The following is a 23,803-nucleotide window of genomic DNA, read 5'->3' as shown; positions in this document are numbered from 1 at the left end:
TAATAGTTTCTCACTGAAATTTGGGGTGTGTCAGATCAATTTTAATTACGTAAACAATGTATTATAATTCAATTCATTTCAAAAATGTTTTATTTTTCTAGACCTTATTACAGGCACTTACTTATGAAGCGGATACATTTAACATGTTACACTAATGTTAGTGATGGTGACAACTTCGTTCGTTAACTTAAAACTAAAGCTAGGAGGGTTCCAAACGCGCCCTGGTCTAATAAGAGCCCACAGCAAACTTAGCCAGGCCAATACAAAAGCAACTCTCTACTGCTGACACATCATTCAAATTTATAGATTGAACAAATAGCACTAAGAAACCGCTGTAAAGGCAAAGCCGTGGCCGCGTCAGCGTCGCAGTTTCTACCCAATGCAGTATTGCCATCGCGTGCTCCGGATTCTCAAAAACACAATGAGCCAAAACGGAACAGCACTACAGGGCCTGCGCGCGCATCAGCATCGACCCAAGCGATAAGCCTTATCGTCAGTCGAGCTCCGACCGCCACGCGGGTCGGACGTATGCTTGGATGGGAGAGCTCCAATACCCCGGCGCCCCTAGCGTCGACGATGACCGCCAGTACCGCGCGCCCTTCCGCAGGGCTCCACAGTACAGGTGGGGCGCTCCGCAGCCGCCGCAGCCGTCGGCCTTCGCCCCGTGGAGACGCGCACCCGCTCCGCCGCGACCCCCGGACTACAGGCGCACTGTTTCCTACCCCGGGAAGCCGGACGAGCCTTACCAGGTTAGCGAGTGCACGGCACATTCAAATAAATGTGTGCTTTACGAGAAAAACTCGTGTATTTCTTGCAGTTTTCCACGGAATTTCGACGTTTTTTTACAGTTTAACAGTTTACTGCGTATGGGTAAGGCGTTAAAAAAATTACACTTATGAATACAAAACGTCACGATTTTTCGGAAACGTCGCGGGTTTTTGTAAAAAGTTTAGCGGATTTTTCACTTTATTCGATGAAAAATCGATGTTTTTCCGACACTAGCTTTACAAATGGCTAAGACGTATAAAAATTACACCTATTTATCGTAAACGTCACGAATTCTGCATTAGAACGTGTAATTTATGCTAATATTGAACGGTTTCTTATTTCATTCCATAGTTTTAAGAGAAAAATCGATGTTTCCTGCAAGCTTTAGTGTTGGCGAAAAGTTCAGATCTGTCGACATAATACTTCTGAAATGGATGTGATATTTTTCGTAATTTACACCATTATTCTATTTTACTTCACGGTTGTAGGGGAAAAAATCGATGTACGAGACCTACCTATTCCGTAAGCAAACTGTAGTCCTTATTGCAAAAAGGTTACACATATCACAGTTTAAGTTAAATACAAGACAATATTTCTGATTTAGATGAAAGTTTTGTGAGAAAAACTCATATTCCTAGTTCGTGGCAAACAATGTTGTAAACTTGAAACGAGTTTTTGTTTAAAAAAGTCCAGGCCTATCAACACATTTTAGCTTAAACAGGTGTGAAATTTCCTTATTGGCATGGGAATTTTCAGGAAGTCATGATTTTTTCTGAAATCAGTTACATAGTTTTCGAAAAAAGTAGTTTATCAGTTTAGTTTTTCACGGTTATATGACAGCAGGCTTCCTTCAATTTTACAAATTCACGTAGCACACGTAATCATATTTTTAAAATGTATCGTCTTCCAACGAATATTTCCGAAAAATTCATGTTTTTGGTAAATGTTGGTGAAAAAAATCGTAGTTATTCATTGATTTTCGGTTCACATATCCAATTAACTCGCCTTTTGTCGTTCTAGTCATACGATTCGGCTTATACGCAATTTATTTCGGAATTAACTACGACGTAGTAAATCGTAAAGTAGAGAATCGTGATAAAAATCGTTGCTTTTCTTAGTTTTTAGGGAAATTTCCTGGATGTTTTCACTAAATATGTCCAATATTTTGCGTTTATACAGTCCTGGATAGTATTGTATAATTTTTTCACAGATTTTACTTTGTGGAAGTGAGTTATTAATTAAAACACCGGTTATCGGTTATAGCTTAAAACGTTTCACTTCATACGATTTACGTTAGACACTGGTTTTTCACTGTATTTTCCTTGTTACTTTATCTGTCTGATTAATTTCCGATTGTTGGACATACGCCCCAACACATGAAGAAGAGTAAACATAAACCCACAACGCTAATTCAATTTGGTTTGACGGGCTTGTACTAAACCCTAAAATTCTTCAGGTAATAATTATAATCAGGTGGCACAGACTCAGTGAAAATATTATTCGAGGCACGTAGAAAAGTCAAACTTGAAAATCCGGTCCAATCACTGGTTATATAATATACCAATGGATTCCTAGCACCTAAATAAATAAATATACTACGACAGCCAGTCCAATCAGTGGTTATATATACTAATGGCTTCCTAGCAACTTAATAAATAAATATACTACGACAATACACACATCGCTATCTAGTGTTACGGGTAATAAGATTACCGATGAATATAAAAACCCGAAACTGAAAAATTGTGAGAATCGAACCCACGGCCTTGGACTCATAAAGCAGGGTCGCTGCCCACTGCACCAATCGGCCGTCGAACCTATAAATGGTTCAAAGATTTCTTTTCTCCTTCAGGCTTTGCACAGATTAGCCAAAGGAAGTTGTATAGATAATAAAAGTAAGGGAAATTCTAAATATACAAAGTCAAGAATATTTGTATAGGAATACGATAAGGAATTTATTTGAAATATATTTAATATTTATTCTAATGCAGATGTTGAGTTAATGGTGATAACTCAGACCATAGATAATACAGTAATTATTTTCAGGCAGAGGTTGCGTTGTAATTTTTCCATAGATAATTGCGTTTTTTTCTTCGAATTTTTTTATGTATTTAATACGTACTTTGAAAATGCTTTACAAACCATGTTGTTTGTAAGTTGATCCATTTAAAAGTGTAGGTTGTGGATATATTGAAATAACCCATGGAGCCAATTTCACAATTCGCAACCGTTTATTTTTAATTGTAACATCAAACATTTTTTTTCCATATTATTATTTTTTTTTTAATTTATTTTACGGCCATGGATTCAAGTCCTTAAGGCCTTTCAAAAAAAATCATAAAACATATTACTTTTTTTACGAAGTTTGTTACAAGTAAGAATAAACTTGCGGGTTACATAAAATTCATAATTCGTTACAAAGAGATTGCATACAATTTTATAATACAGTACCCGTTAACATGTTGGAGATAACTCTTAAAAAGTTTAAAATTTGTATCAATCGTAAGCTTATAGAAAAGTCCTATTATAGTTTAAAGGACTACGCAATTCATAAAAAAGCTTGCGTTTGAATTACTGCTCTAACTAGGACGCATGTAGAACCCTCGTAGCTTTAGTTTTAAGTTTACGAATATACTTAGTTATCGCCATCATCTCACTACCGTGTACACATTTCTCATGTAATGTACGCAATTACTTGAATAAAGATATTTAAGACTTTGACTTTATACTACCTGTTTTTCTTAGGGGCCTCAGATGTAAGGTAAACTTTTCATTTGTCCTAGCTAAACTGTCGACCAATCTTATAAATAATAAAAAAATTAAATAAATATACTACGACAATACACACATCGCCATCTAGCCCCAAAGTATGCGTAGCTTGTATTATGGGTACTAAGATGACTGATGAATATTTTTATAAATTATATATACATAAATACTTAGAAAATACATATAAACACCCAGACACTGAAAAACACTTAATGCTCATCACACAAACATTTTCCAGTTGTGGGAATCGAACCCACGGCCTTGGACTCAGAAAGCAGGGTCGATGCCAACTGCGCCAGTCGGCCGTCAAATCTTATGTTCCTAACGAAAGCATATAAGCTGCACGAATACCTTTCTCAAAGACATAAATACATTTTTAAATTTAATATTATCTCCTTAAAAAATATCCGTCCGGGGTAGTACTATGCTTATTTCTTGAGCAGCATTGTTGCAATGCTGTGTTCCGGCCTTTTTTTATATTAATGGCGGGCAAACGAGCAAGTGGTTCACCCACGTAATCACCGCCGTCCATAAATATTAGCAGCACCCGAGCAGCCATCGATGAGTTGCCGGCTTTTAAGGAGTTTTTTTATCCGCCCCTTGAATAACCCTTGATAGTATTTCGGAAGAAACACATCGGCTAGCATAGCAGGAGATAGTTATCACTACTTATCCCTATAAGTTTCCTATCCCTATCCCTATAAGTTTGTTTGTTACACTTTCACGCAAAAACTACTTAAGCGATCCTCATGAAACTTTGTAAACATATTCTTGGAAGTGTTGGAAGTAATATAATATACTTTTTATCCCGACATTAAGCTCGGTTCGTATGGGAGAGGGGATGAAAGTGTTTGACGATTTTACACCATAACTCCGACAAATTATAACCGATTTAAATAATTATTTTCGTACTATAGAAGTTATAATATGTGTTTAATTTTACCCAAACTGTGGTTGGAGATAGAGGACAGAACTCCTCAGCGGACAGCAGCAAACCCCTCATTTAAGGCTTAGCGATACTGAATACTTTCATTTTTTTTAGTACTCAAACTTAATTTAATGCCACATCAATAAACAAAATCAGACGCAGACGAAGTCGCGGGCAATAGCTAGTATCCAAATAATATAAGTGTAATAATAAGCAAGGGTAAACTTCTCCTTTTCCGTGTTCCCGTACTTTAGCAGGGGGACACTATAAATCCCCTGGCAGGGGATATAATTTTTGTCACCTGCCTATGCTAGTCCTGCTGCACGGCTAGCATGGGCAGGAGACAATTTTTTTTTTATTTAACTCTTTATTTGTACACCACTATGAAGTTAGGAAAATAAAAAAAACAATAGAAATACAAAAACAGAAGTAGAATACAAAAGGCGGTCTTATCGTTTAGTAGCGATCTCTGCCAAGCAACCTATGAATTATCTTCCCGGGGAAAGGATAAAAATGTATCTTCTTCCACAGCTTTATCAACTCTCGGAGCACTTACGCACAATTAGAAATAATATCCAAATGTTGAGTCGACCGTTATTGTTCCGATCGTCCTTTCGCTTGGTTGTTGGATCAAGGGTCGGATACAGACGGCAGTAGTACTTGAAACGGCGCGTATTGTGAGGAGGTTCACTCTGGAGCCCTGACCGCCGGTTGCTTGGGCATTCAAAAGCCCCGCAGGCGGAGGGTGGATGTTTTTTTTCTTTTTTTACTATTTTTTTTTTATATTTTTAAGCATTGTTAAGAATTTAAATAAAAAATTAAAAATAATATTTGAATGATAGAAAATAAATTCCAAATAATACATGTTTATTAATAAACGGGGGTAAACTTCTCCTTTTCCATGTGCCAGTGATTTAGCAGGTGGACACGTTAATAATATCCCCTAGGCTGTCAGGGGATATAATCGGGGGATATAATTTTTATCTCCCGCCCGTGCTAGCCCTGCTGATGGGAGATTGTTCCACAATTTGCAAGTGCGCGGTAGAAATTATCTGGTATTTCGAATAGTAGAAGCCGTGGTTGCCGGTGTAACTACAGGCCCTTTACACCTACGCCTCAAATTGATGGACGCGGGGTGCCATTTTGCGGGATGTGATTCTTGCATGTCCTTTGAAGTGATCTATAAAGGATTTTCTAGATAATAAAACAATTGAACTTTTAAGATTAACGTTCAATGCCTAATAGTATACCTAAGGTTATTCTGGACCTACCAAGGACGACGGCCGATTGGCGCAGTGGGCAGCGACCCTGCTTTCTGAGTCCAAGGCCGTGGGTTCGATTCCCACAACTAGATAATATTTGTGTGATGAACATGAATGTTTTTCAGTGTCTGGGTGTTTATCTATATATTATAAGTATTTATGTATATTATTCATAAAAATTATTCATCAGTTATCTTCGTACCCATAACACAAGCTACGCTTACTTTGGGTCTAGATGGCGATGTGTATATTGTCGTAGTATGTTTATTATTTTTATTATTATTAATGCATACATTTGAAAAATGTTTAAAAACATATCTAATACAGCGCTTATAAAGTAGGCCTACTTGAAATAAATGAATTTTGAAAAAAATCGAAAATCGCCTTATAATTTTCAAATTAAGTAGTTTTCACAAAAAATGTACAAATAATTAATTCTGTCTGTTTCAAATTCGTTCTGCTTACATTCTGCCAATTTCCGTTTGAGTGATTTTAATTTTCCACGTAACTTTCTAAATTATGTTTTTAATAACTTAAAAAAAAATGGATGAATTCGGTGAAATGGTTTTCGAGTTATGGCGCCATGGGAAAAAGGGATTCTAATATAAGGATTTTATATATGTAGAAATATTTATTCGAATGTAGGAATTTTAATATACCCAATAAAGATAGATAGATGTACATGTATTTGGCTGCGGGCTTGTTTTTGAAAAAGTTCAATATTTTTGCTACTTTGGGTTATATTATAAATAATGAATAGTAATAAATAAACATACTACGACAATACACACATCGCCATCTAGCCCCAAAGTAAGCGTAGCTTGTGTTATGGGTACCTACTAAGATGACTGATGAATATTTTTATGAATAATATATCAATACTTATAATATACAGATAAACACTCAAAAACAATTATGTACACCACACTAACATTTTCCAGTTGTGCGAATCGAAACCACAGCCTTGGACATAGAAAGCAGGGTCGCTGCCCACTGCGCCTATAGGACGTCAATTATTGCAATTTTCTTAATGATCTCCAATTTAAAAAAAAACAAAATTGTACTTCGTGATAGTTTAGCTTTCGTTAGGAGAAGAAATGGTTAAAATTGGTCGTGTACTTTCGGAGACTATTGTGTACAAACAAACAAAAAATACTATCCACTTTATAATATTAAGTATAGAAGTATAGATTACTAGCTGTTGCCCGCGACTTCGTCCGCTTTTGTTTTTGTCTTCCGAAAGACATGTGCATCATAAATGTGGCAGCACTTATGATGCACAATGTATTTAGGTTAGCTAAGCCTGGTGTAAAATCGTAAAACACTTTCGTACCCTTTCCCAAGAGAACTGATCTTAATTTCGAGATAAAAAGCATCCTATATTACTTCTAATACGTTCAGGAATATGTGTACAAAGTTCGTGATGATAGGTTTAGTAGTTTTTGCGTGAAAGCGTAACAAACAAACTTACATTCACATTTATCTTATCTTAATATATATAAATCTCCTGTCACGATGTTTGTCCGCGATGGCCTCCTAAACTACTTAACCGATTTTAAATTAAATTGGCACACCGTGAGCAGTCTGGTCCAACTTAAGAGATAGGATAGCATAGATCTTTTTAGTCGCAATTTTATTTTATTGCAAATTTTTTGTCTATAATTAATTGACAGTCACATTTTATATATATATATGTATATATACTACTATATTCATTTAAGGCTTAGCGATACTGAATACTATAAAAACCAAATCAAACGCAGACGAAGTCGCGTGCAACAGCTAGTAATATTATATAAATATATATATTAGTAGGGAAGTAGGGAAGTAGGGATATCAGTCTTAAGCGGCTGTAATGGTTTGTGTTGTCAGTGCTCATTTCTGATTTGATCGCGTACTCAGAGCATAGCTCTCTCCGACGCCCTCTGATTGACTCCGAGCTTCATTATAACTGTGATGTGGAGTATGGCATTCGCGATGTGGAGTTATTAGTCAGTAAAATTAACCTTGCGAGAGCCGCGCTCGGGCCGACCTTCGTGACCTACTTCCACGTACTTACCCATCGATCCACCCCATTGTATGCTGACATAACGATATAACCTGTGTTGCGACGCGCAGAGCTGTTCATCATTCTCCTTTTTTTTAATTCCACTAAAAGTTAGCCGTTGACTGCATGGGCAGGAGGCAATTTAATAATTTTTTTATAAATAAAGAAATATACTACGACAATACACACATCGCCAACTAGCCCCAAAGTAAGCGTAGGTTGTGTTATGTGTACTAAGATGACTGATGAATATTTTCATGAATAACTAGCGTACCCAACACGCTTCGCCGGGCTAGATTTTGCTTTATTTTATTTAAACAATGTTCTCATCTGTTGTGTAAACAAAAAGTTTATATGAACAATCGACTGACTAGAAACGGACATAAATTACTAATATCTATGTAGAAGCGGTGATACCGCAGTGGGCTCCGAGCTCGGCTGGAGGACTTCACCCATCTGTTCTAAAAGATTATTGCGAACTTTTTTAGTACTTTTTGTAGCAGAGCTTTTTGAAACAGCCTGTTATTGTCGGCCGACTGGCGCAGTGGGCAGCGACCCTGCTTTCTGAGTCCAAGGCCGTGGGTTCGATTCCCACTACAGGAAAATGTTTGTGTGATGAGCATGAAGGTTGTTCAGTGTCTGGGTGTTTGTATGTATATTCTAAGTATTTATGTATATTATTCATAAAAATATTCATCAGTCATCTGAGTACCCTTAACATAAGCTAACGCTTACTTTGGGGCTAGATGGTGATGTGTGTGTTGTCGTAATATATATATATATATATATATAAAAAAAAGAAGTAATTTGATAACCCTTTATAGTAAGCTTGCTAACTTCTGCCCGCGACTCTGGCTACTCGTCTGCGTAGGCTTCAGCATTGGATCTAAAGATTCCGTCGTTAACATCTTTTAACGCTACGCGTAGCTAGTGTTATGGGTACTGAGAAGACTGATGAACATTTTTATAAATAATATACATAAATACTTAGAATATACATATAAACACCCAGACAATGAAAAACATTCATGCTCATCACACAAACATTTTCCAGTAGTGGGAATCGAACACACCCTTGGACTCAGAAAGCAGAGTCGCTGCAAACTGCGCCAATCGGCCGTCCGGTTTCAAGCACATAACTTAGGAATGTTAGAGGTGCGTGCCGGGGTTTGAACTCTGTGCCCCGGAAGTGAAGCCGTAATACTCACTAGGCTATCACTGCTCAACGACAATAATCATCACATCATCCCATCACAGGCCCCCGGTCTCCTCCTCTTACAATGAGACTCCACACACCTTTGAGAACATTATATAGAACTCTCAGGCATGCAGGTTTTCCTCCTACAATGAAAAGTGGTTAAGTCCGTAGTCCACCACGCTGGCCCAGTGCGAGACTCCACACACCTTTGAGAACATTATGTTGAACTGTAAGGCACGCTGGTTTCTTCTTAGACCAGGGCGCGTTTGGAACCCTCGTAGCTTTAGTTTTAAGTTTACGATTGTAGTTATCGCCATCACTACTCACACATTTTGTATATAATAATCAACGCATCTTTATTTGAATAAAGAAATATTTGACTTTGACTTTGTTTACTCACGATGTTTTTCTTCACCGTTGAAGCAAATTATATTTTAATTACTTAAAACGCACATAACTCACTTAGACGTGTGAGCTGGGATCCGAACTCGGCCCACCGAAAGTGAAGTCGAGCTTCTGCCCAATGCGCTATCACCGCGTCTAGCGACAATATCGGTAGGTATATAGGTGCTCAAGTTATAAACCACTCGGCAATCGTGTAATTATATAACACGCAAGCACGGTTGTTCTAAAGAATGCGTACAAACATCGATTGTTCTTATGTTACGCGCAGAATGTTAGGCGGCCTTCCTGCTGGCGGTGTTCGAGTATACGAAACATTTGGTGCTGGAAAAAAAACCTGTGCAATTTATTCACACACGACAGAAGCGTAACTTCTGAACTTCCTACGAGAGATTGAGGAGCATAATAATAAATAAAATAAAATAAAAATTGCCTTTAATTCCAAAACGTCATTTCATACACACTAATAAACATTTATACTTTTAAATTAAATAAACATCAATACATTGAATTGTTAGGTTAGGTATGGTTTTACAATAATATTGAATTAAAATGATGTACTTAAATTATTAATTAATTATGTCACGAGTTTCGGATTGCCTGTTGGCAAAGGCCTCCTCTAGCTCTCGCCACTGCTTCCTGTCGTGCGCTACTCTGCGCCAGTTAGGTCCCGCGGTCTGTTTAATGTCGTCTTCCCACCTCCTATATGGTCGGCCTCTATTTCTCTTTCCATCTCGTGGGTACCAGTTTGTGACGGCTTTGCTCCATTTTTCCTGTCTATCTCTTTGTGAATGTCCATCTTATTTAGAATATCAATGACTCTAGTTTGATTTCTAATGTTGTGGCTACTATATCGGTCTTTTATCTTCACTCCTATCATGCTTCTTTCCATTGCTCTTTGGCAAGTTACTAGTTTTGTTCTATGATCTAGATTTAGAGACCAAGTTTCACAGCCGTAACTTACGGCTGTGAAATAATAATAATAATAATAAGTTTATTTCAATTAACAGTTACACAGTAAATTAAAAATAGTACAAAATAAGGCAAACATAAATTAAGCTTAATTTGCTATACTCCGCGAACAGCAGCAGAATCTGTATGGTGTAATTTATAATTACTTCAATCCGTATACTCCACACCAAACAGATCCTCGACAATGTATACTTTACAATGAATAATTGTCAGGTCACAATTATTCATTGCAAAGTCAACATCTCCTGAGGATGCTCCGGTTTCGGAGCGTAACGTGCGTAGAGGGTACATTGCCGAGGATCTGTTTGGTGTGGAGTATACGTATTGAAGTAATTATAAATTATACCATACAGATTCTGCTGCTGTTCGCGGAGGACGTTCTCTTGACTCTTTACTTGATTTTGACCCTTTTCAAACGGTCCGATTTCGTTCCAAGTTTGTAGATATATCGAGGACCGATGACAATACCCTAATTTGATAACATTATTTCAATTTTCAATTTGATAAAAACCATTTTTTTTAATTTATATAATTTTCATCTTCAGCCGATAAGGTAGGTGTTAATTTTTAATTCTTTTGTAAATGAACTAAACTAAAACGTAGAAATTACTTTGTTTTTTTTTGTACCGAGCGTCTTTTTTGGTTTATTGAACTACTTATAATTTTTTTTAAAGTCGATTATAAAGTAACAATGCGGCCGGATAATTCGACGCGCTAGGTCACGGTATATAGTGTGTATTGGAAACATTTACTCATCGGAAGAGACACCTATGAAAAGTGTCCCAACCAAAATATTTAGGAAACCTTGTTCCCAGACTGAATTTCTCAATTTTATTACGCATGTAGATAAAAATAGATAACACATAGATAAGATATCAGATCACTTCACAGCAAGTGATTGCAAGCGCCTCACATTTCCGAGGTACTTGAACCATATAATATTCATTTAAAGTACTAATCTTATGGTAAGGCAGATCAGAAAAGAACCCCTTGTCAGGTTGTCCCCACCCCTAATCTCCCCGCGGTAGTCGTACGAGTATATATCTAATTAAATTAATATATTTGTCCGAACGCGTTAAAATTAGGAAATAACAGTACAGTTTAATGAAATCATTTTGATGAAGGTGGTCCGGTGAGTCGACGCGGTAGGTCAGGGTAGATTTAGAAGAAGGAGAAGAAGAAATACTTTATTGCACACAAACATCAAAATATACATAAAATAAAGAAGAAACAAAAGAACAAGAATTGTAGGCATGCATAGGCGGCCTTATTGCTGCAAGCGATCTCTTACAATCAACCTTTGGCAGGAGGAAAAGCTGCAAGAGAGCGGGATATTGCGGATAGATCGGAATTATATATATACATATATATTCGAAAATAAATAGACATACATAAACATCGATATATATATATATATATATATATATATATATATATATATATATATATATATATACTAGCGGACCCCAGCGCCATCTGTCGGGCTAATTTGTGAATCTAAAGCATCCAGGGTGCCACCCAAATGCATACCAAAAAAATCATTCAAATCGGTCCAGCCGTTTGGGAGGAGTTCAGTGACATACACACGCATACAAGAATTATATATATAACGTAAAATAAAAGTAATATATATATATAAAGGTACTGAGATGACTGATGAATATTTCCATAAATAATATACATAAATACTTATAATATACAGATAAACACCCAGCCAATGAAAAACATTCATGTTCATCACATAAATATTTTCCAGTTGTGGGAATCGAGCCCGCGGCCTCGGACTCAGAAAGCAGGGTCGCTGCCCACTTCGCGAGTCGGCCGTTAATAAAAACTTACAATTTTTAAATATGAAGGTATAAGCATAAACTCATATGAGATTTAGCGTACACCTACGCGGTTGATTACGTACTTCAAATAAATTATAAATGGTATGCACTTACGACCAATGGTCAAAAAGTTACTAACGGTCCGACGCGAATTCATCAGCTGTCGTAGTATATGTATTTTTTTTTATTTATCCATCATGTTTATGTCTCCACCCACAATGAGAAGGGGTAAAGGCCATAGTCCACGTCGCTGGCCCAGTAGGGATTGGTGGATACTGGAGAATCATATAAATTTATAATAATAATAATAAATACGTCAATGCGTCAACAACTAGAACAACGAAAAAAAATGTAAAAGGTTTGATTGCTCTTTGGAGCAACGTGTTATGTGATAGTTATTTTTTTTTAATCGGACCATAAACTCAGCCCCGTGGAGCCTAGAGGCCGCAGCCACGTGACCTAGATTTCCCGCTCGATGAAAAATACTGTACCCTTCCAGGCTAACGCCGTTTTACGCTGCAGATTAAAAATTGCAGTAGGACATTTCTGTATACATATACATCTATAAAAAATAATACCGATTATATTATCAACGTGTGTAGGTATTTTTTACTGCTATGAATATAATGTTAAAATTGGTTATAATAAGTAAAAGCAAAAGCGGCGGTGTTATAAGTTTGACACGGATGTGTGTGTGTCTGACTGTGGCATCGTTTTTTCCGAACGTATGATTTGGATTTTGTTTTTTATTGTTCGAAAGGTGAATTAGTCGGGAGTGTTGGTTATGTTTGATGCAAATCAAGGTGGCCGCTGCTACGAAATAGCGGCTTACATGTTTTTGTTCACAACTCCCGCAATATGGGTATCAAATAAAAGTGCTTGTAGTATGCTACGCACTGTGACAAATTTCGAATCCAAGATGGCCGTCACCAAGACATTGTGAATGTTATAATTATTTGTTACATTCGGTTTCTTGATCAGAATACAGTCACCACTCCACTTTCAGCGGATGTCGTACGAGATGACTAACGGGTAGCCACGTACTCTGTGCTACGACCTACTGCGAACACCAGCCAGCCCAGCGTGGTGATTTTAAACAAACCCTTTTGGAGGGGGCAGCATTGGATTGTTATAGGCCATTAATGTTATATTTGAAAAACCGTATAAGCGTGAAGAGCAAATGGGTTATAGAAGGTGATAGGGTAAGTACTACAGCCTGCGTATTTCTGCTGTCAACCAGCATTGATGTGTTCCGGTCTAAAGGGCGTGGTTTCCGGTTTGATTGCCGGAACATGAAGCATAACTTTTACGCCTACGTTGACGGACACAGGGTGGCAATCATAGGCGATGTTATTCCACTTACCGTCAGGCGTACCATCCACCATCTGCATAATTCGTCATTTATTACTGTTATGAAAAAGGTTTCGCAGAATTTCGTCTTAGCTGTATCTTTTTGACAGCTAACATTCTGTCGCCATTTGAAGCGTCGAATGTGACATACAACTGTCTCTTGAACTAATATTATAGTGTTTTTAATAATATTCAAAAAGTTACGTTGTTGCTCCGTTGCAGTATGATTGTAGGTGAAACAAACAAACATATTTGAGCATTTAAATGATGTAAGGGTTGACCTTATTTACCCTTTGTTTGTATTGACATCCTAATTTAATTAAATATCTGTGTAACTTTTGATTTCCGAACGCAAACGTGTGAATTCCCGCCTTTGATGGGAGTGTGACATTTATTTTATTTTAATCGTACCATCGATTCTACAGACGCAATCACGTGACCTAGATTCACCGCTCGATGAAAACGTGGCGCTTGTATACTCATTGGAAAAGTGCTATGGCTTTCAAGAGTAACTATTACATACGTTTTCCAATAGACTATATAACTTAACATCAGGTAAAATTTCAGCCCGAAAGCATTGTAAAAACTTTTAAAAAATAAAGAAAAGTACGGAATTCTCCCACTAAGGATTACATATTTTGGGAGGAAACGAATAAATAGTTAGACGCGATCATTCCGGCCATTTTGAGCGCTTGGCGCATCTGCCCAGGATGTTTTAGAATTCCGCGCGCAATGTTTGTTTATTAATAATTAATCGATTTCTCAACCACAGTGCGTTGTAAAATCAAACACCTTTTTAGGATGAAGGAAGGAAGGTTTCTGAACGTATTGTTTGTAATAAATAAAAAAATGAAGTTACAAATTACAGCACAATTATATTGGACTGGTTGTCGTGCAAATTAAACTGAAGTAATGTCCATTTTAGTAACAAACGTTTAATTTCCAAACAAAAACGTGCAGAAACCATTTTATAATGTGATAGTAGTTTTATTTTTATCATACCATCGACACTATAGACGCAGCAACGTGACCTAGATTTCCCGCTCGATGAAAAATGTCATAACCCTTCCAGATTAACGCTTTCCATACATTCACATTATACTGCATCGTCAAAAACCATTGCAGGTGATGTCGCTGGAAAAAAAAATCTCATAACTCAAGGGCTAAAATATGGAGGGTAGAGGTAAGGAGAGTCATCTTATATGGGAGAAAAGTTGAAAAAGTGTCCAGTGTATGCGCTAAATAACAGTTCAAAAATCCTCCACAATGGCGCTGGTGGATGCACAGGGTATGGTATGAATGTAGCAATCGTAGATGAATTGAAGTATGCCGAGTTAAAAAATCTAATGTCATTATCGACTAAAGTAGTTAATTATTGAGAATTTCAACAACTTGCGTTGTACAAAATATTGTGGTAAATATAACCTTACTTCCTTGTATCTCCATACTTCCTTGTTTATTTTTCAAGCCTACTCTAACAATATTTATATTTGGCGCTTCTTTTAAGAGTTACCCTGATGCAAATGTGGCGCCATCCTAATTTAATACATTTTGACGACACTTTTTCATATACACAGATGACTCTCCTTACCTCTACCCTCCATACGCTAAAAGCCTTATTAAAAAGCTTTGTATTTATAATCTGCGAAGCCTTTAAATACCGAATAATCAACCTTGGGACGAAGCTCTAAACTTGTACTATTAAACATAAGAGTAATGCCGTATTTTTATTACAAATGAAGTTTCCACAACTTAGTTATACACAAACGACAACATTAACCACAAATTTCTTAGGCATCCACTATCAAGCGAAAACAACATAAAAAAAATTAAAAAACAAAAACTTTACAGAGCTTATCATAGATAGATAGATAGATAGATAGATAGATAGATAGATAGATAGATAGATAGATAAATTCTTTATTGCACACAATTTATGTTATAAATTGTGTGCAATAAAGAATTTATCTATCTATCTATCTATCTATCTATCTATCTATCTATCTATCTATCTATCTATGATAAGCTCTGTAAAGTTTTTGTTTTTTAATTTTTTTTATGTTGTTTTCGCTTGATAGTGGATGCCTAAGAAATTTGTGGTTAATGTTGTCGTTTGTGTATAACTAAGTTGTGGAAACTTCATTTGTAATAAAAATACGGCATTACTCTTATGTTTAATAGTACAAGTTTAGAGCTTCGTCCCAAGGTTGATTATTCGGTATTTAAAGGCTTCGCAGATTATAAATACAAAGCTTTTTAATAAGGCTTTTAGCGTATGGAGGGTAGAGGTAAGGAGAGTCATCTGTGTATATGAAAAAGTGTCGTCAAAATGTATTAAATTAGGATGGCGCCACATTTGCATCAGGGTAACTCTTAAAAGAAGCGCCAAATATAAATATTGTTAGAGTAGGCTTGAAAAATAAACAAGGAAGTATGGAGATACAAGGAAGTAAGGTTATATTTACCACAATATTTTGTACAACGCAAGTTGTTGAAATTCTCAATAATTAACTACTTTAGTCGATAATGACATTAGATTTTTTAACTCGGCATACTTCAATTCATCTACGATTGCTACATTCATACCATACCCTGTGCATCCACCAGCGCCATTGTGGAGGATTTTTGAACTGTTATTTAGCGCATACACTGGACACTTTTTCAACTTTTCTCCCATATAAGATGACTCTCCTTACCTCTACCCTCCATATTTTAGCCCTTGAGTTATGAGATTTTTTTTTCCAGCGACATCACCTGCAATGGTTTTTGACGATGCAGTATAATGTGAATGTATGGAAAGCGTTAATCTGGAAGGGTTATGACATTTTTCATCGAGCGGGAAATCTAGGTCACGTTGCTGCGTCTATAGTGTCGATGGTATGATAAAAATAAAACTACTATCACATTATAAAATGGTTTCTGCACGTTTTTGTTTGGAAATTAAACGTTTGTTACTAAAATGGACATTACTTCAGTTTAATTTGCACGACAACCAGTCCAATATAATTGTGCTGTAATTTGTAACTTCATTTTTTTATTTATTACAAACAATACGTTCAGAAACCTTCCTTCCTTCATCCTAAAAAGGTGTTTGATTTTACAACGCACTGTGGTTGAGAAATCGATTAATTATTAATAAACAAACATTGCGCGCGGAATTCTAAAACATCCTGGGCAGATGCGCCAAGCGCTCAAAATGGCCGGAATGATCGCGTCTAACTATTTATTCGTTTCCTCCCAAAATATGTAATCCTTAGTGGGAGAATTCCGTACTTTTCTTTATTTTTTAAAAGTTTTTACAATGCTTTCGGGCTGAAATTTTACCTGATGTTAAGTTATATAGTCTATTGGAAAACGTATGTAATAGTTACTCTTGAAAGCCATAGCACTTTTCCAATGAGTATACAAGCGCCACGTTTTCATCGAGCGGTGAATCTAGGTCACGTGATTGCGTCTGTAGAATCGATGGTACGATTAAAATAAAATAAATGTCACACTCCCATCAAAGGCGGGAATTCACACGTTTGCGTTCGGAAATCAAAAGTTACACAGATATTTAATTAAATTAGGATGTCAATACAAACAAAGGGTAAATAAGGTCAACCCTTACATCATTTAAATGCTCAAATATGTTTGTTTGTTTCACCTACAATCATACTGCAACGGAGCAACAACGTAACTTTTTGAATATTATTAAAAACACTATAATATTAGTTCAAGAGACAGTTGTATGTCACATTCGACGCTTCAAATGGCGACAGAATGTTAGCTGTCAAAAAGATACAGCTAAGACGAAATTCTGCGAAACCTTTTTCATAACAGTAATAAATGACGAATTATGCAGATGGTGGATGGTACGCCTGACGGTAAGTGGAATAACATCGCCTATGATTGCCACCCTGTGTCCGTCAACGTAGGCGTAAAAGTTATGCTTCATGTTCCGGCAATCAAACCGGAAACCACGCCCTTTAGACCGGAACACATCAATGCTGGTTGACAGCAGAAATACGCAGGCTGTAGTACTTACCCTATCACCTTCTATAACCCATTTGCTCTTCACGCTTATACGGTTTTTCAAATATAACATTAATGGCCTATAACAATCCAATGCTGCCCCCTCCAAAAGGGTTTGTTTAAAATCACCACGCTGGGCTGGCTGGTGTTCGCAGTAGGTCGTAGCACAGAGTACGTGGCTACCCGTTAGTCATCTCGTACGACATCCGCTGAAAGTGGAGTGGTGACTGTATTCTGATCAAGAAACCGAATGTAACAAATAATTATAACATTCACAATGTCTTGGTGACGGCCATCTTGGATTCGAAATTTGTCACAGTGCGTAGCATACTACAAGCACTTTTATTTGATACCCATATTGCGGGAGTTGTGAACAAAAACATGTAAGCCGCTATTTCTTAAGAGAGAGCTTCTTTTAAGAGTTACCCTGATGCAAATGTGGCGCCATCCTAATTTAATACATTTTGACGACACTTTTTCATATACACAGATGACTCTCCTTACCTCTACCCTCCATACGCTAAAAGCCTTATTAAAAAGCTTTGTATTTATAATCTGCGAAGCCTTTAAATACCGAATAATCAACCTTGGGACGAAGCTCTAAACTTGTACTATTAAACATAAGAGTAATGCCGTATTTTTATTACAAATGAAGTTTCCACAACTTAGTTATACACAAACGACAACATTAACCACAAATTTCTTAGGCATCCACTATCAAGCGAAAACAACATAAAAAAAATTAAAAAACAAAAACTTTACAGAGCTTATCATAGATAGATAGATAGATAGATAGATAGATAGATAGATAGATAGATAGATAGATAAATTCTTTATTGCACACAATTTATAACATAAATTGAAAACATAAATATAAGAAGAATAAAAATGCGCAAAGGCAGTCTATCGCTTTAAGCGATCTCCTCCAGACAACCCTTAATGAAAGAAGAAAAGGAGTATGGAGACGGGATAGTGCAATTTTAAAAATATATAACATAAACTACATCTACTATATATAACAATAATAAATAAACTGCTAATACAAATACAAATAATACAGAAATAAATACATACAGAGCAAATATATTAGTTATCATACTTATTTTGCCCTAATTATTTTTCTAACAATGCAAATTTTGACGTGCTTAATGTCCGTCTCACTATATTTGCTGTATAGAGTGTTGCACGCGCGAGATAAAAAGTTATTTGCCGAATACCTTGTCTTCCATCTAGGCCACGCAAAGGGAGGTTTACGTCTAGCATGTAACCTACGACATGCAAAATCAATATTACTTAGAAGTGGGGAGAAAATTAAGTTATGTATTACTTTTAAGACAACTTCTGATCTCTTAAATGACGTCTTTTTTCTAAAGTAATTTCAGTAGAAGATATACCTACTATTATCAAGTCTATGAAACATTGTGTTCCCTTTCTTTTTAACCCACAGCGCAGATTTTGATTTTTTTCTTTTTGTTTGACAGGTTTATTAATGGGGATTGTTCTTGGCTTGATGAAAAGATGCTTGATGAAAATCGGTGCAAAATAGTCCTCGCCACATAATGGCGAATTAATTTTTTTCACAACTTCCTCAACGTGCGTAGAAAGTTCATTGCCGAGGATATAAATTGCGCCATACGGATTCTCCTGCTTTTTGCGGAGTATGTTTTAAATTTTCATAATATATCGTGGAATTCCGAAAAGTCTTTAAAAGTCAAAGTCAAAGTCAAATATGGCACTTTTGATGCGTGTAGATACGTATATGTTCTAAAATAAATGCTAATGTCCTTTCACCCAGCAGTTTTATAACATTATATAAATTGGTATACTTACAGTATATGTAGGCGAAACTAAGATTTCTTCTTGTATTGTATATGTAACACACCACTCGCTTGACAATGCCTTAATATAACTATCCTATTATTGAAAGGTCAAGTACGTCAATACATTTTATAGGCTTAGCGGGTAAGTAATGTTGTACTGAAGTCTCTAGGGGCTTTTATGATTTGAATATGGAACAACGCGTACGGCGTATCCGAAAAAAAAAACAGTTTTCTAATATTGCTATCTCACTCTAACGTATGATGGCGTCCCTGTCACTCACAAAAGCCTTTGAGCCTTTGAAGCACGTACCATTAGTTCTTGGATATAGAATTGTAATAATTAAAATCCCTTAATATAAAACTAACGCCCGAAAACACTGCAGTCCTCAATGTGCTAAATGCAGCATCAATTCAAGGTTACGAAATGAATGCAGTGTATATGCAGTATTACGTAGTGCCCAAAATTTCCCGAGTATTTTATCTAGATAAGTAGTAAGGAGTTTCAATTTCGAATCAAAATACACTTTATTGTTGGTACACCAAATACCGACACAGAATTAGAACAAAAAAAAAACACAAAATAAAAAAAGAAAAGGTACAATACACCAAATACAAGGAATTAGAACAAAAAAAACACAAAATTAAATAAGAAAAGGTACAAGAGGCGGCCTCTACCAGGCAACCTACCAAAGTAGGTACGTGAAGAACAATTTCAATTTTAATTTCAATTTATTTGCATTTCACATTACATTACGCGTACATTGTTCTTAATAATATTACAATAATGAAAAGCAATTGTTATGAAAACCCTGTTAGGGCGCATCAATTGGTGTAGTACAGAGGTAGACCATTTAATAATAAAAATTAAAATACGTCATGATTTAAAAAAATCGTAATTAGTTTTATTTGACAGCCGATTGGCACAGCTTGCAGCGACCCTGCTTTCTGAGACAGAGGCCGTGGGTTCGATTCCCACTACTGGAAATTGTTTGTGTGATGAGCATGAATGTTTTTCAGTGTCTGGGTGTTTATATGTATATTCTAAGTATTTATGTATATTATTCATAATAATATTCATCAGTCATCTTAGTACCCATAACACAAGCTACGCTTACTTTGGGGCTAGATGGCGATGTGTGTATTGTCGTAGTACATTTATTTATATATTTATTATTTAAATATTTTTTAAGGGTATATATAAACACGTTATTGTTCTCTTTTTCTTTAATATTTTCTGACATTCTATTGTAATACGAATGCACATTGGATTTGAACCAGAAGTATGCAATTTTGAGTTTTATTTTTGTGGAAGTAAATTAAATTTACGATTTCGCTGCAGCTCATGATGGCGTGGTAGGCACATAACCTTTTTACTGTTTTGACGGCCTCCATTGCGCAGCGGTGAAGGCTGTGGCCTTATAAGGGTAGGGGTAATTTGGAATTAATTATTTTATGAATTTTCTCTGGTCCTGCCCTGCTTACAAAGACGCGCCATGTAATTAAGCGTTCCGGTACGTGCAGAAACCGATTAGGGGTATGGATTTAGTAGTAGTAGTAGTAGTAACTGCTGTAGCCCGCAACCGGCATATATACTGAATCAGCACTTACCGCAAGTTTGGATAGATGTCTGTTCGTCAATCGCGCAAGTAGGTACTGAATGGAAAGCACATAGGATAGGTATTGTAACTGAAAAATGTACTGTTTCCGCGGGATGGATTAGTTTTTTTTATAGAGGTCTATATGTTTTATGGCATAGTGGTAATTCAGGTTCAGGGTTAGAGAATAACGTAGGGGATATGTATCGCAATTTCCACGGGAACGAGTCGCGGGCAACCACTAGTTAATATCAATAATTGTATGAATAAAATACCTGATGCTTTTTTGAGTGGTGAAAACTACATTCAAAGTACTTTTTGTGACGTAGGTTAAAACTATAAACCCAACTTTTAACTCAAGCTTAGTATAAATTGGTCATTAAAAATTTCCGAACGAAAAATTATTTGTCTATGGCATTTTTTAATATCCCGCCAACATTCTGTCTTTTTTTTGTTTGCTATGTAGGTTTAAGATCTTTTTGCACTTTGTAATTATTCGTATCTTATTACTTAGTTCTCAAAGAAAATTCAATAGTTTTTGTAGTGAAATCAGAAAATCTGTTTCCTAAAACATTCAGACATACCAATCATTTAAAACATAAACATTCTTTAAATGATTAGGGACAGGCAAAGATCGATGGCCATACGGCCTAAATTCATAGTTAATGCCTAGTTAATTCCCTTTTGCTGGACCTCGAGATTTTTACTTTTTAATGCGAAGCTCGGCAAAGACACAACCCCATTGAGCCGCATCGGCCAGGCCGCAGCCACGTGACCTAGATTCCCCGCTCGATGCGCAGTGCGGCGCCCTGATTGGCCGCGCCATTGTAGGCCTCGTGTTTTGAAAAGTTCTTATATTTATTTTCTTTTTTTTTGTTTCGTATTGTTTCTTAATATGAAGTCTTCATGAACTGTCCTTCTTTGTCCTAACTCTCTTGCGGAAAGTGATTTAGATTTAGATACGTTGAGTTTTTTTACCATGAGGATATAAACACTAAATTTTTTTTTGTACGGCGTTGACCCAATTTAATTTAACAAGATGTCACTGTCTACTTACTATTCATTGGTAAATAAATTTAAACAATGCAACTTAATTTATTACAACCAGACAAATCTGAACGAGAACACAACGTTTCTTAATATACTGATGACCTAATTTGATATACCCAATATATTTTAGGTCTATTAAACAAGTTTAAACGCTGAAAATTAAGCCTTATTTGTTGAAACCTGACAAATATGTGCGGTGTACTCGTGTGTACTGGATTATCAATTGGATTGTAATTTGTCTGAAAAAAATAGGCAAATTAACAGTGTCAGTGTCAGTGCCTTGGCAAAATCTGTGATTATAGTATAGTCTTTGACCATAGATACTTAATAATGTTCCAACTTATAATTTACTTTTACGCGGACGAAGTCCCTACCGACTTCGTCCGCGTAAAAGTCACGTTAACTGTTTCCGCAAAGCCCGATTTTGAAACATTCTTCATTGGTGCTATGCTCCTATTGTTCTTAGCGTCATGATATACTCTATAGATGGGCTATCCAACGCTGTAAGAATTTTTCAAATCAGTCTCCTACCTGAGTAAATCAGCAGTTTAGTTACAGTATAGGAAATAACCTAGATACAGACTGCAGCGCCATCTGTCGGGATGATTTGTGAATCCAAACCATCCAGGGAACCACCCAAACGCATACAAAAAGATTTATTCAAATCGGTCCAGCCGTTTGGGAGGAGTTCAGTGTTCACACCCGCACACAAGGGATATATATATAAAGACTAGCTGTTGCCCGCGACTCGTCTGCGTTTGATTTTGTTTTTAAAGTATTTAGTATCGCTGAGCCTTAAATGAGTATAGTAATATATATATATATATATATATATATATATATATATAACATGTGACTGTCAATTAATTATAGACAAGCAATTTGCAATAAAATAAAATTGCGACTATAATTAAAGATCTAAGCGATCCTATCTGCTCGCGGTGTGCCAATTTAATTTAAAAGCGGTTAAGTAGTTTAGGAGTCTATCGCGGACAAACATGGTGACAGGAGATTTATATATATTAAGATATTAATAATTATGGACGAATTTTAACCAATGCGGAACCACTAGTTTTATTAAATCTTACACTAAGCTTGTCAAAAAAAAACCTACGCCTCAGGTTAATGGACACAGGGTGATACTCTGTTAGACTTATTTCTTCCATTCCCTGGAAGGTGAGCCATCTGCTTAGTCCGTCACCTTTACCTATTAAAAAAAAAAAATTGTACTAACAAAGACTTACGCGAGTAATAGCAGGTGGGTCGCTCCAGATGTATAAGAACTACTCCAGTCCAAATAAATAACCAATCTCAGAATCATACACCACCATATATTTTATCAATTACGTTAACAATTAGAATCTTATATTCTCCACTTTAAACTCATAAAATAATTACTCTTTTACTTTTATAATCTTTTCCGTATTACCTTTTCCTCTTTCTTTAAATCCGCCAAAAATAATCCCAAACGCCCGATGACGCCCCCACGCCGTCTTTTCTTTCCATCCTTTTACTTTTCTTCTTTTTCTTCCCACGCGTCGCTTTAGTCGCCAGTCCTTCCAACTTTCGTGGCAGTACCGTCTCATCAAATTTTGTCGAACATGGAACGATCGATGACTAAGTTTTTTTATAATTTAGAGATACATTTTATTGATTTGCACATCATTTAGTATTGATAATCTAGCAAAAAAATGGCATTTTACTTTGACGAAAATGCAAGTAACCTTACATTTGCGATCTCCTGGACAATAGACCCTAAACCACATTAGCACTGAAGTTGATATTTACTCTGACTCGTT

At 36.2% G+C, this 23,803-nt stretch overlaps 1 protein-coding gene across 1 annotated transcript in view; it reads left to right on the top strand.

Annotated features, from left to right (window-relative positions):
* Window positions 1–494: 494 nt before the first annotated feature.
* Window positions 495–23,803, top strand: part of LOC120635854 (cytoplasmic polyadenylation element-binding protein 2) — a 98,946-nt gene continuing 75,637 nt past the window's right edge. Inside the window, exon 1 of the mRNA XM_039907047.1 lies at window positions 495–749. Coding sequence (XP_039762981.1) covers window positions 537–749 — 213 coding nt within the window. The 5' untranslated portion in view covers window positions 495–536. The remainder of the gene's footprint in view (window positions 750–23,803) is intronic.

The sequence above is a fragment of the Pararge aegeria genome, chromosome 27 (assembly GCF_905163445.1).
Source record: "Pararge aegeria chromosome 27, ilParAegt1.1, whole genome shotgun sequence".
Lineage (NCBI taxonomy): Eukaryota > Metazoa > Arthropoda > Insecta > Lepidoptera > Nymphalidae > Pararge > Pararge aegeria.
This window is presented reverse-complemented; position numbering and strand designations above follow the sequence as displayed.